The sequence below is a fragment of the Trichechus manatus genome, unplaced genomic scaffold (genome assembly GCF_000243295.1).
Source record: "Trichechus manatus latirostris isolate Lorelei unplaced genomic scaffold, TriManLat1.0 scaffold00057, whole genome shotgun sequence".
In the NCBI taxonomy this organism is placed as follows: Eukaryota; Metazoa; Chordata; class Mammalia; order Sirenia; family Trichechidae; genus Trichechus; species Trichechus manatus.
In genome coordinates, this window is record NW_004443993.1 from 11,513,474 (window position 1) to 11,526,818 (window position 13,345).

The 13,345-nt window shown below is 60.1% G+C and overlaps 1 protein-coding gene across 1 annotated transcript in view; it reads left to right on the top strand.

The window, feature by feature from the left end:
- Positions 1 to 13,345, top strand: part of PIP5K1C (phosphatidylinositol-4-phosphate 5-kinase type 1 gamma) — a 65,818-nt gene that overhangs the window by 33,976 nt on the left and 18,497 nt on the right. The window contains exons 2-7 of the mRNA XM_023733281.1: positions 360 to 391; positions 3,605 to 3,697; positions 4,194 to 4,324; positions 5,461 to 5,578; positions 11,648 to 11,800; positions 12,847 to 13,146. Coding sequence (XP_023589049.1) covers positions 360 to 391; positions 3,605 to 3,697; positions 4,194 to 4,324; positions 5,461 to 5,578; positions 11,648 to 11,800; positions 12,847 to 13,146 — 827 coding nt within the window. The remainder of the gene's footprint in view (positions 1 to 359; positions 392 to 3,604; positions 3,698 to 4,193; positions 4,325 to 5,460; positions 5,579 to 11,647; positions 11,801 to 12,846; positions 13,147 to 13,345) is intronic.

The window sequence follows — 13,345 nt, forward strand, 5'->3', positions numbered from 1 at the left end:
CCGCGGGGTGGGAGGGCAGCTGTGGGGTGGGGGGTGGGTGGCCATAGGCCCAGCAGCCTCAGTCACCTCACTGCACTCCTGGATCCATTCACTCATGTACTCCCTGTCGTGTGACTGCAAGACTGAGGTGTCTGTCTTTGTGGCCCCTGACTGGAGGTGTCTGTGAAGAGGGGTAGGGGTGGGGAGTGGGCACAAGGGGTTGAGGTCTGCCTCCTTGTGGACAGTGGTGGTGGGGAGGGGGTGCAGGGCACTGGGGTGTGCTTCCCTGGGACAGTGGGGGTGGAGAGGGGATGCAGGGGGCTGGGGTCTGCCTGTCTGGGACAGTTGCACCTCCAGGCTGAAGTCTCTCTCTCCCCCAGGTCTGGCTCAGAAGAAGGTGGCCCCGGCAGAGGTGAGTGTCCAGAGGAGTGACGGGGTCTGAGGGCCGCTGTGTGCAAGGCAGGTGGCAGGGCGGGCTGGGCGAGGGGCCGGGCGAGGGGCCAGATGGCACCCGCAGGACGGGCAGAGAGATACCGAGGTGCAGAGGTGAGGAGTCAGGGTCCCGCCCTCCAGACACCGGGCCTGCAGGCAGCACGGGGCTCCTGGGGCTGCAGGTGGCCCAGACAGGCAGCCAGTGGAGGGGGCTCGCAGGGTGCTGGGCCGCGAAACTCAGGAGGGTGTTGGAAAGTCATCTGTGCCCTTGAGTTTATCGTGGAAAATATGCACCATTGTGCTGTCCCAAGAGGAGTAAGGAGGAAGCCAGGAGTGCCCCCTCAGGAAGCTGCCTCACGTCCTTGTAGTGAATATCCTTCTGGAACCTTCTCCCAGTGTGTGCCTGCATGTGGTTTTGCGGCCTTCTTTCCCTCAGCGTGTCTCCTCCCCAGGTCAGGGCTGCGACGGACCCTGTTAAGATTTTTTTTTTTAAACAAGCATATTTAAAAAAATTTTGAGATGAAATTCACATACCACATTTTTCGCTCATTTAAAATGTCCCACCCAGTGATTTTTTTGTATATTCATGAGTTCATGCAAGCATCACCACTGTCTAGTTCCAGAACGTTCCCAAAAGGAAACCCCGTACCCGTCAGCAGTCTCTCCCCGTTATACCTCAGCCGGCCCCAGATAACCACTGATCTACTTCCTGTCTCTCTGGATTTGCCTGTTCTGACGTTTCATACCCGTGAAGTCAGACAATAGTTGTCCTTTTGCATCTGACTTATTTCGCTCTGCGTAACGTTGTCAGGGTTCATCCACGTTGCAGCGGGGGGACCTCAGTTCTCTTTGTGGCCGAGTATATACTCCACTGTGTGGATGGGCCGGACACCTGGGTTTCCGCGTTTCGGCGACTGTGAATCATGTTGCTGTGAGCACGCGTGTACAGGTCGTTGTGTGCACCTGCGTTTTCCTTTCTCTTGGGACGATCCCTCCAGGGGTGCTTTGAGAGGCGGGCGGTGCGGCGGCAGAGGCGGGCAGGGTGGGCGGGCTCAGGGCCTTGTGCGTCCGTCCCCGGTGGGCGGCAGCTCACCTGTTTCCGCCATTCTTCACACCTAGCGGGTAACCATGGCCCGGCCCTCCCTGCCTTGGGCTCCGTGGCCCAGACAGATACCTCTCAGCCCCCACGGAGCAGACGGGCAATAGACAGACTGTCAGGGGCCCAGTGCGAGGGCACAGGTTCTGGGGTCCGGTATCTTCCGGGGAGCACTGGGGGAGGGGTCGCGGGTGTCGGGAGAGCAAGGGCAGGGGCTGTGGCATCAGTGACCTGGGGGTAAGTGTGAGGAATCCCGGGAGGAGGCGAGTGGCTGGAAAAGGGAGCAGAACACAAGGTCAGGGGTTGATTAGACACTAGACCCTTCCAGGCCTCCGGATAAGTGCTTGGGTTTTTACCGAGGGAGGTGGGAGCCCTGGAGGGCTGTGAGCGGAGGAGGGGCGGGCCTGACTCAGGTGCTCTGGGCGCCCTCTGGCGGCTCTGGGGGGAACGGCCTATGGGGGGCGAGGGCGGAGCCGGGGGACCAGGGTGGAGGGGACTGCACTGGGCCAGGTGGGCGATGATGGGCCTAGACCAGGTGGAGGCAGAGGAGGGGAGAAGTGGGCAGGTTCTGGAAGGATCCGGAAGGTGGAGTTGACAGGATCTGCTGACAGACTGGCTGTGGGAGGGGAGAAAGCCGAGGGCGACTCCAGGTTCTGGCTGAGCAGCTGGGAGGACAGCAGTGGGGGAACGTGGGAGGAGCAGGTTGGGGAAGGCTGGGTACAGTGGGCTGTGTTGAGTGTGAGGTGCCCGTGAGACCCCTGCGTGGGGATGCTGACGGACCCCTGGACAGTGAGCCTCAAGCTGGGGGGGCCAGGGCTGGCGTGGACAGTGTTCAGAGCCCCGAGAGCAGACCAGGTGGCTAGGAGGGGTATAGGTGGAGGAGGGAAGAGGTCTAAGAAGGGACCCAGAAAGGTGGGGGAGCTGGGTGGGTGCGTGGTCCCCCAGAGGGGCAGCATATCCACACTGAGGCTGGGGACGGCTTGCCCACCTGGGCAGGGCCATGATTTTGGGGCCAGGCCCTGGGGGCGTCCAGGACAGTGGGCTAGGCGGGGGGTGGGCAGGCCTGGTGACCCCCACTCCAGGGCATCGGGGAGCCCTTGCTGGGGGTGGAGCGGGAGGGTCCCTTTGCTGAGAGTCGTGCGCCCTCTGGTGGCCAGTGTGGAGAACACGCTGGAAGTGGGCTGAGGGCTGCTGTGGTTGAAGGTGAAGGCGGGAAGGATGGGCGGGGGCAGTGCCGGCCGGTCGGGCTCATGTGAACACTCGGCTTGGAGGGGGAGAGTGGGTGGCCTCCTGAACGGGGCGTAGGCACACACTGGGTGTTTCTCAAATGTCAGTGTCAGGAAGGACCTTCTGGGGGGCCCCCAGCTCCGGTCTGCTCCCCGGCCTGCACCCATTCTCCTGAGGTGCCCGTCCCTGTCCCTCCAGGCTCCCCTGGCCCCTTCGCAGAGTTGCCCCTCTGCTGGGGTGGGGAGGGCAGCAGGTTAAGTCATGTGGAAGAGGCTGTGATGGCAGGGTCACCACACCACGGCTGTCCCCATTCCAGCCTGTGGAGCCAGGCCAGCCCCCGGTCCGCCCCTCAGGGAGATCTGTTTGCAGTAATTCTGGGCAGTGGATCTCACTAGGGGTGATTCTGCCCCCCGGGAGACACTTGGCAATGTCTGGGGACATTTGTAGTTGTCGTGACTAGGGGAGGGGGTGCTACTGGCATCGAGTGGATGGAGGCCAGGGATGCTGCTCAACACCCTACAGAGCCCAGGGCACCCCCAGAGAAGGATCCATGTCAGCAGTGCCGGGGGGCGGGGACCCTGCTGTCTCCTCCACAGCCTGGAAGCCCTGGTGTCAGTGTGAGCCCAGCCCTGTGGGCCCTTCCCACGGCCCTGTGGTCCCTTCCCGCTGCCTGTGGGCCCCTCCCCGTAACCTCTGGGCCTCTCCCCCTAAGCTGTGGGCCCCTTTCCCTGCCCGTGGGCCGCTCCCCCTGCCTGTCAACCTTGCCCAGCTGGGCACAGTGACTAAGCCTCACCAGGATTTCTAGAACATTCTGCTGTGGCGGCGGTGCCTCCTTGCTGACTTTGAACACTATCTGCTTCCTCCTCCCAGGCCCCATCGATGACTGGACAGCTGGGCCCAGGCCATGGGAAGAAGCTGGGCCACCGGGGCGTGGACGCATCCGGAGAGACTACCTACAAGAAGGTTCCTTGTGTGCTGTTAGGCTTCCCCTGGCTGGGGTGGGCAGGGGGGAGAGGAAGGGGCGGGATGGGGGCCTGGCCTGGCCCCCTCAAGCCTATCTGCTCCCTCAAATATGTCCTCCCACCGCCCCCTCCCCCACCACGTACGCAAGGCCCATTAACAGCTGGGGAGGGGGGTGGCCAGGGCCGTGTTTGCCTGCAGAGCCCCCAGACCTGGATGCTGTCCCTGCTGCGCTTCTGCCTTGGCTGGACGCCCCCTCTTGGCCAGGCTCCCTTCCTCAGCAGGACCCCAACCTTCAGCCAAGCCCCACCCCTGGGCTTCAGCACTGCCCTGGCCCTGAGAGTCCCTGTGACCTTGGACAGGCATGCCCCCGCCCCAAGCCCTGACGCCTCATCTAGAGAGTGAGGAAATACTAGGACCCTGGCTCTCCCTCTGGGAGGCCGGGGTGCAGGGTAGGCATCGGCGGGAGGGGTCTTGATGCAGCCGGCTCTCCCTGCAGACCACCTCCTCCACCCTGAAGGGGGCCGTCCAGCTGGGCATCGGCTACACCGTGGGCAACCTGAGCTCCAAGCCAGAACGCGACGTGCTCATGCAGGACTTCTACGTGGTGGAGAGCATCTTCTTCCCCAGGTGCCTCAACGGCCCCTACGCGCAGATCCCGTTCTCATACAAACGGCCTTTCCTCTGCTCCGAATTCACTGCTGAAAATAGCAGCAGCCCCTCCCTAGCGTGTCCTTGGCTTGGAGTTCAGACCCTGGATTAGTCAGGAGAAGGTTGCTGTTGGATCAGAGACACCCAGTCAAGTAGTGGTTTCAGCAAGATAGAAACGCTCTTTTCTCACATAAAAAAACACGCAGGCAGTCCAGGGCTGGTAAGGTGGCTCCACAGCGTCGGGTTCCCCAGTTCCTTCTAGATAGATTCCACCGTCCTCAATATGCTGTTTCTCTAACTAGTGGTCCAGGTGGCTGCTCAGGCTCCTGCCATCATGTCTGCATTCCAGCAGCAGGAAGGGGAGATGGGGAGCACACACCCCTTCTCTTTAGCCAGGAAATCGCACATATCGGCTCTGCCCCACTCCTGTCTCATTGGCCAGAATGCAGTCGTGACCACACCCAGCCACAAGAGAGGCTGGGCAGCATAGTTTTTAATTTATTGTTGCTTCATTGTAAATCAAACATAGTTGTGTGTGTATATATTAACAAGAAGTCAAAGTATTTATATACTGAAGTGTAAAATAAAAATAGTTTTATTTTTGTTGTTGTTGAAAACATACATAGCAGAACGTAACAGTAATCCAGCAGTTTCTCCATGGACAATTCAGTGACATGATTACATTCTTCGAGTTGTGCAGCCATTCTCACCCTCCTTTTCTGAGTTGTTCCTCCCCCATTAACATAAACTCACTGCCCGCTAAGGTTCCTGTCTAACCTTTTGAGTTGCTATTGTCAACATGACCCCGTAGAGATAGTTCTCTGGCAGCGTAGTCTTACCCTGGGTGTCTGTGTGCCCGGCCGACATGTGGGCTCCTCTGCCGGTGGACGAAGGGGACGGTGGTCATTGGGGGACAGCCTGAGACTGGCAGAGTCCCTTTATCCCATCGGGATCCTCTCGTGGCTCTCTGAATGAGGCCATTTGGAGCTCTGCGGCTAGAGGCACCGTCCTGGGCCTGGGGACGGGTGGGCCACTTGGGGTTGGGCAGAAGTAAGGGAGAGGTGCCAAAAAGCCACAGTCCCTCACACGCTCCTTTCTGGATCTTCCCTCCACAGTGAAGGCAGCAACCTCACCCCTGCCCACCACTTCCAGGACTTCAGGTTCAAGACCTACGCTCCCGTTGCCTTCCGCTACTTCCGGGAACTCTTTGGGATCCGGCCGGACGATTACTTGGTAGGTGGATTAGTCAGCTCTGGCTGCGTAACAGAGTCCCACCGACTTAGTGGCTTGAAACAGTGTTGTTAGTTGCTGTCAAGTTCGTTTGGACTCATGGTGACCTGATGTGTCATAGAATGAGATGTTGCCCGGTCCTGCACCATCTTCACATTTGTTGGTATGTTTGAGTCCGTTGTTGGGGATGTTGTGTCCGTCTGTCTCATTAAGGGCTCCCCTCATTTTCACTGCCCCTCTGCTTTACCAGACCCACACACATATTATCTCACAGCTTCTGGTTGCAGCTTAGCTGGGTTCTTTGCTTAGGGTCCCACAAGGCGGCGGTCAGGGTGTTGGATGGGTCTGGGTCTCATCTGAGACTCGACTGGGGACGGATCTGCTTCCAGCTCCCCCTGTTGGCAGGACTTAGTTCCTCGCTTCTGCTTCTTGCCATGTGGGCCTCTCTCTCCAGGTGGCCGCTTCCTGCATCAGAATGTGCAAGGGAGAGGGTCTGCCAGCAAAACAGGTGTGCGTCCCTTACGACCTCGTCACAGACGTGCCATCCCGTCATCTTTACCGTATCCCTTGTTAGAATCGAGTCTCAGGTCCCACCCACAAAGGGCAGGGCGTGGACACCAGGAGGTGCTGCCATTGCGGCCAGCTTTGATTCTGTCCTCCCCAGTGCTGGTTGTGGTCTGACATTCTCAAATTGGAAACATCAAAATCTAGACCGTCGCCTTTGACCTAGCGATCCATTATCAGGACGCCGAAACGCCACAGCGAGACGGACAGACGGGACGCTCCGCACAGTGTCGTCTGCATTTGTCAGTGAGAGTCTCCACTTCAGAAGGGCTCAGGTGGCCCTTTCACACATCTGCCCAGTCGTTGTGTAGCTTTGTGGTTGTATTGCTAGTGGCAATTGAGTGAGCTCTGGCTTGTGGCGACCCCACATACAACAGGATGAGATGTTGCCCGCTCCTGCACCATCTTCACGACAGTTGGTCTGCTCAAGTCCGTGGTTGTGGCCACTGGGTATTTCGAGTGCCTTCCAACCTGAAGGGCTCAGCGTCCAGCACTATGTCAGTCCGTGTTCTTGTAATCTAGAGGGTTTTCACTGGCTTGTTTTTGGAGGTAGATTTCCAGGTCTTTCTTCCTAGTCTCTCTCGGTCTTGAAGCTCCACTGAAACCTGTCCACCACGCGTGACCCTGCTGGTATTTGAGAGACTGGTGGCATAGCTTCCAGCCACACGCAAGCCACCACAGCATGACACACTGACAGACGGTGGTGGAACTTTATGTTGGGAGAACTCAAAATACACAGACAAGCGCGTACACAGCCCTCTGATGCGCTCACCCACTCAGTCCGGCACCTGTAGTCCTCCGGCGTAAGTGTGTCGGTTTCCTGGAGTTGCTGTGACGCAGTACTGCCTGGTGGGTGACTTCAAAGGCCTCGTAGTACCAGAGGCCAGAAGTCTGAGTTCAGGATGTCAGCAGGCCACGCCCCCGCCGGAGGCTCTGGGGAGGGTCCTTTCCTGTCGGCCCTGGCTGTGGTGGTCACAGGCCTTCCCGGGCCTGCCGCTGCAGTGTCGCTGCATCTCTGCCTCCACCTTCACGTGGCTGGCTGGCTGGCGTCTGTCTGCGTGTCCCTTCTTCTCTGTTATAAGGACACCCTTTGTACTGAATCAGGACCCACCCTCCTGCAGTGCGACCTCATGTTAATCTAACTGATAACACCCTCAAAGACCCTATTTCCAAATGCGGTCACATTCACATGTAGTGGGGTTAGGACCTCAGCCTGTCCTTTTGGGGCACGCAGTTCAGTCCGCAACAGTAAGCCTGCTGGTTCTGCGGACACTCACCCGTGGTGACTTGTTTCCTTGTGTTTGGTGGTCTTTGATTGTGAGCTCATCTGTGGTTTATCTGAATCTGTGGGAAGCCTGGGTCCTCATCCGAGGCCACGTTCTTCCAGAAGGACTGGCATTTGCTTAAGTCAGGGCCACGTCTGACCCAGGGACTCCAGTCCCGTTGGCATGCTGGGAGTAACAGTGCCCCTTGCCGAGGCCCAAGGCCCGACCTGCTGACTCCAGTGTCCGTGTGGGCACTGCCCGCCAGCCCCTGCCCACCAGCTCACCGCCCTCGTTCCAGCTCACGGCTTTTCCCTTTCTACCCCTGCCTGGCACCTCGGGGTTTTCCTTTCTTCCCGCAAGCTCCGCAGTCCAGCGCTGGGTGATTTGTGCAGTCTGGTGGTTTTGCAGAAGTGACTCCCAGGTGCTCTAGATCCTGGATTATCATACCGCTGGAAACGGAAACCCAGCAGTACTTATAGTGGCGGAAAAACAGCTTAAATGTCCATTCGCGGGGGGAGGACGAGTGAAAAGTGGCCTCAGAACAGAGCAGAGAGGGGGAGATGTCTAGGCTCTTGTCCGTTGTCGTTGTTAGCTGCCATTGAGGCGGCCCCGATGCGTGACAACCCTATTACGCACAGTGAAACCAAGCACTGCCGGGTCCTGCGCCGTCCCCGTGATCAGTTATGGATTGGATTGTTGTGATCTATAGGGTTCTCACTGGCTGATTTTTGGACGTTGATCACCAGGCCGTTCTTCCTGGTTGGTCTTAGTCTGCTGAAGCCTGTTCTGCATCATAGCCACATGCAAGCTTCCACCAACAGATGGGTGGTGGTCGCGCGTGAGGTGCTTTCACCGGGCATTGAACCTGGGTCCCCTGCGTAGAAGGCAAGAATTCTATCACTGCACCCCCGCTGCCCCCAAACCATGTGCCATTGAGTTGACCCCAGCTCCTGGAGACCCCATGTGTGTCAGAGTAGAACTGTGCTCCGTAGGGTTTTCAGTGGCTGATGTTTCAGAAGTTGATTGCCAGGCCTTTCTTCCAAGGTGCCTCTGGGTGGACTTGAACCTCCAACCTTTCAGTTAGCATCTGAGTGCGTGAACCGTATGTACCACCCAGGTCCTGGTTTCAAAGGTTGTTTGACATGGCCAGGGTGCCGTGCTTCTCTCTGATTGGATGGCTGAGTCACATGCGCTGCCCCACCCTGAGGCATCCTGAGTAATGGTGGTCGCATGGAGGGGCCTGTAACCGTGGGCCTTGGACCTGCCCAGTCTACCTGGGGACTCCTGGGCCGGCCAGCAGGGGCATGAAGGGCTGGGCCAAACAGCCAATAGCACCCCAACTGCTAGAGCCCCATCTGGGCTCTTTTGGAAAAGGGGTCACCCGGGAGCCTTGGCCTTGCAACCCCCTCTTGTCCCTGCCCTGGCCTGACCCGTCCACAGGGGTCTCTGCAGGACCCGGAGAGCCACGCACGTCGAGTCCCACATCCACCGCCCCCCCGGTCCCACCCTCCAAGGGCCACTGCAGGTAGAGAGAGGCTTGGTTCCGGAACTTCCTCTCCTCATAGGTGGAAGGACCTTGCATGTTTTCTTTGGGGCAAAACTAAGTGCGTTCACTCCACCGCCCTCCCCGTGGGCGCGTCTTCGGGTCTGTGTGTCCTTCCTCTCCTGCCGGCGTCCAGGGAGGGACATGCAGGCTTTTCCCGGTTTCTCCATTCAGGGTGACCGTTCCCGCCTGGAGGGTGGGGCCGTGGGCTCTGTGGGGCCGGGGCTGCCTGTCTGGGGTGGCTGGAGCCCCATCATGTCTTGGGAGGGCTGCTCCCTGCCCTGGGATGCCGCATCTGCGTCCAGGGGCGGGCAAGGAGCTGGCCCAGGACGTCTTTGTTCTCTGAAGTGGTTGTTTGTGGCTCGTGGCTCGTGGTAGTGAGCAGGGGAGGGACGGACAGATAGCCAGGCCTGGCGGTGGCTGCAGCTTGGACACATCTGCTCCAGCCTCAAGTCACCCGTGATGGCAGTTTCCTCACTCCCTGCGGCCTGGCATGTCGCAGGCACTCTCCATGCTGCGCCCGTTCCATCTGCCGTCCTGAGAGCAGCCACCTCAGTGCTGTCCTCCCGGGCTCTGGCTGGCAAGGACTGGGCATGGGACGTGGCTTGAGCTGCCGGGGTCCTGGGTGCCATCGGCACTATCTTATATGGGTGCCGGCACACTTGCCCACAAGTGTGGCTGGGCCAATGAACCTTGTCTGGGTGGTACTGCGGCCTCTCGCCCCTTCCAGATGGTGCTCCTAGACCCCTGAGACCATCATGCCTTGGGTCTGAAGCCCACTCTGCCCGCCCCTTATGGCATGTGTGGTGCTTGGCCAGCTGAGTTCGGCCCCGGGCTGCCCACAGCACTGCCATCTGCTCTTACTGTGGGCTGGCAGGAGCCCGCTGTGTCACAGAAGCTTCTGGACAAGGTGTCCTCTCTCTGCTGCCTGCCAGGGCCACCTGAGCCACCCTGCTTCATTGTCCAGCCAGGCGTTTGGACTCTGGGGCACGGGGTCCCCCACCCCTGACTTCCATCGGCCCAGGCAGGGTCCAGGGAGCCTGCTGGGTGGTCATGGTGGGCGGTGGCTGCGGCCGCTGGGGGCCCAGGGGCAGCTGTCCTGTGGCTCCTTGTTGGAGGCCAGTTGGCTCTGAACCCCCAGAGCTGGTTCATTTGCACAAGACTCGGGGGCTTCTCGAGGGGCAGGTCCAGGGCAGGGGCACTCTGCTTCCGTGGTGGGCTCTGGGGGACGAGTGGTCAGGCAGCCGTGGTGCCAGCCTCATGCATGCTGCACGTCCACCTGGCCTGGTGGGGCTTGGCCTCCTCGTCTTTGTCCTGGCTCCCAGGTTGACAGAGTGCCCTGTGACGAGGGCACGGGAAGAGCGTGATGTGGGGGTCGCCACTCTTAAAGCTGTTTCTGGAAGCGACACGCTGCCTTTCTGTCTGCTGCTCTGGGTCCCAGCGAGTCTCCCAGCCATGCTAACTTGAGAGAGGCCAGACAGCACACCCAGCACGCATGATCCCCACAGAGGGCAAGGAACGGCCCTGTGTCTCCCAGTACACCTCCCCGGCCCCCCACACATCACAAGCCATCCATGTGCTCATTCAGCGAATATTCATTCAGCCTTTGCCCTGAGGTGGGCCCGGCGCCCTCAGCACGGTAGTGAACACCCTGCGACCTCAGCTGCGTAAACCAGTGGTGCTCAGTTAGGGCTTGGGGGGTGCAAGGGACAGAAAACCCAGCCCAAATAACCTTACCCACAAACAGGACTGTGCTGGTTTATGAGCTGGAAAAGCTCAGGGGTAGCTGCCTGCAGGCCACCCTTTTCGTTCATTTGCTTCATAAACGTTTCTTGAGCACCTACTGTGTGCCAGGCACTGTAGTAGGTGCTGGGGACATGGAACTTACTAATGGTGGGGAAGGGGAGTGCGGGGAGATAGAAATAAACATGTAGCTGGAACTTGAACGTCAGTGGGAAGAGGAAGTGGGGATGAGGCATGGGATGGGGGGTGCCGGGGCTGGGGGGGGTCGGGGGGAGGACTGCTCATCAGGGCTCCGGATTCTTTCTCCCTCTGCTTTGCCATCCTTGGTACGTGGTTTCTGCCCTTGAAGGTCACCTCGTGGTCCAGCATGATGACTGGGGCTCCAGCCATCATATCTGTGTTCCAGGTGGGAAATAGGCAGGGAGGGGAGAAGGGCCAAGAGAAGAGGTGAGTCTGCTGTCCGCCATGTTTTTAAGGAAACTTCCTCTGAGTCGAACTCAGCAGCTTGTGTTTACGACCCTTTGGCCAGGGTTGACTTTTGCAGTCATGCCTACCTGCAAGGGAGGCTGGGAAACAAAACAGTCAGGTTTCTGTTACCAGCGAAAGGGGGAGACACCTGGGGGGGTGACCTGTAGATCAGTACTCAGGCTGTGGGGTTACCCCGGGGTTAGAATCCTGGCTATGGGGCCTCGGGCAAGTCATGCCCCCTCTCTGAGCCTGTTTCTCTGTGAAATGGAGCCAGCAGCTACCAGCCCTGGGATTATTGGGCAGAGGAGAAGTCAGTGTCCATCTGCCCTGGGCACACGGTGGGTGGGGATTGCCTTGCCCTCACCATCACGGTCACCCCCTCACTGCTGTGGACCCCCATCACCGCCACAGCCCCCTCTCTTACCACCACAGGCCCCTCCCTCACCTCCACGGCCCCCCTCACCTCCCTGGCCCCTCTCTGCCTTTCAGTATTCCCTGTGCAACGAGCCGCTGATTGAGCTCTCCAACCCGGGCGCCAGCGGCTCCCTCTTCTACGTCACCAGTGACGATGAGTTCATCATCAAGACGGTGATGCACAAGGAGGCGGAGTTCCTGCAAAAGCTGCTGCCCGGCTACTACATGGTGTGTGAGCAGCTCGCCTCCTGGGATGTTCTGTGCTGGGCTTCCCCCAGCGGCGCCCGTCTCCACTCAGACTTCTACTCCCTCTTCCCTCCGCACACATAGCAATTCCGCTCGGCCCTAGCTCCCTTCCCTAAACCTGCAGGGACAAACGCTCTGAGTCTCAGGCCAACAGGGATCCCCAGGGGATGGCCCACCCTCCTGGGCAGGTTGATGAGAGACCAGCTTGGTCATTGGAAACTCACCCTTGGGGTCGCCCCGTCAGGGCGCCCCTCCATCATGGGGTGTGCAGTAACCACCGCCTTCTCCTAGCAGTCAGGGGTGGGCACTGGCCCCTTTTGGTTCCTCTGACGCCCTCTGAGTCGTGGGTCCCAGGCGGTGTGGCGTGGGCTCCGACTGCCGGGAAGGAGTGACTCAGAGGCACGGGGGAGGGGGGCTGGCACCAGCTGGAGCCTCACAGAGGCCCAGCTGCCCGAGGCTGCCTGTTGGCACTGTCCCACTTCCGGGCGCCTGTGATTCACACCCGAGGAGGGCACGTCCCCCAGCCACATGTCCCCCAGCCTTCAGAGGTCCCGGCACTCACACGAGGTGGAGGGCAGGTCTGTGTGTGTGTGTGTGTGCATGTGCCGTGTGTGTGGGTCCCGAGCCCCACCCACCACCAGGGCCATGTCCCTAGGCCTGGCTGTGTCAAAATGGACCCTCCTGGAGCTTCCCGTCCTGTGGGCAGACCAGGAGTTAAACTAGTCACTGTCACCGTGTGATGTTGGGGACGCTGTGGGGGGTCAGAGAGGGCTGAGACGCGAGGTGGCCAGGTGCAAACGGGTGGGGCCAGGGGCAGCCCTCCAATCCCACGGAAGGAGGAGCCAGAGCTGAGCTGGCGTGCGTGCGGGCGGGCGTGCGTGCGTGCGTGCGTGCGTGCGTGCGGCAGCCAGGGCGTGGCGGGGGGCAGGGGCATGGCGGGGGGGGAGGCGGGGGGGGGGAGGGGGGGGGGGGGGGGGGGCTGAGGCTCCCACCCTCACAACTGGCCCTCTCCGCCTCCCCCGACCCAGAACCTCAACCAAAACCCACGGACGCTGCTGCCCAAGTTCTACGGGCTGTACTGTGTGCAGTCGGGAGGCAAGAACATCCGCGTGGTGGTGATGAACAACATCCTGCCGCGCGTGGTCAAGATGCACCTCAAGTTTGACCTCAAGGGCTCCACATACAAGCGGCGGGCCAGCAAGAAGGAGAAGGAGAAGAGCATCCCCACCTACAAGGACCTGGACTTCATCCAGGACATGCCCGAGGGCCTCATGCTCGACGCCGACACCTTCACCGCCCTCGTCAAGACACTGCAGCGCGACTGCTTGGTGAGGAGGAGCCCGCGGTCTCAGGGGACCCCTGCACGGCCGGCTGCTCTGCCCCTTGGTCTCCTCCTCCGTAGCTTGTGTCATGATGGACGCCTTGGGGGGCGGTGGGAGTAAGTCAGCTCAGATGCAGAGCACGTGTTGGGGGTGATGGGCAGGGGCCGCTGCGCGTCCTGCTGACCTCCCCGCCCCTCCCGCCTGC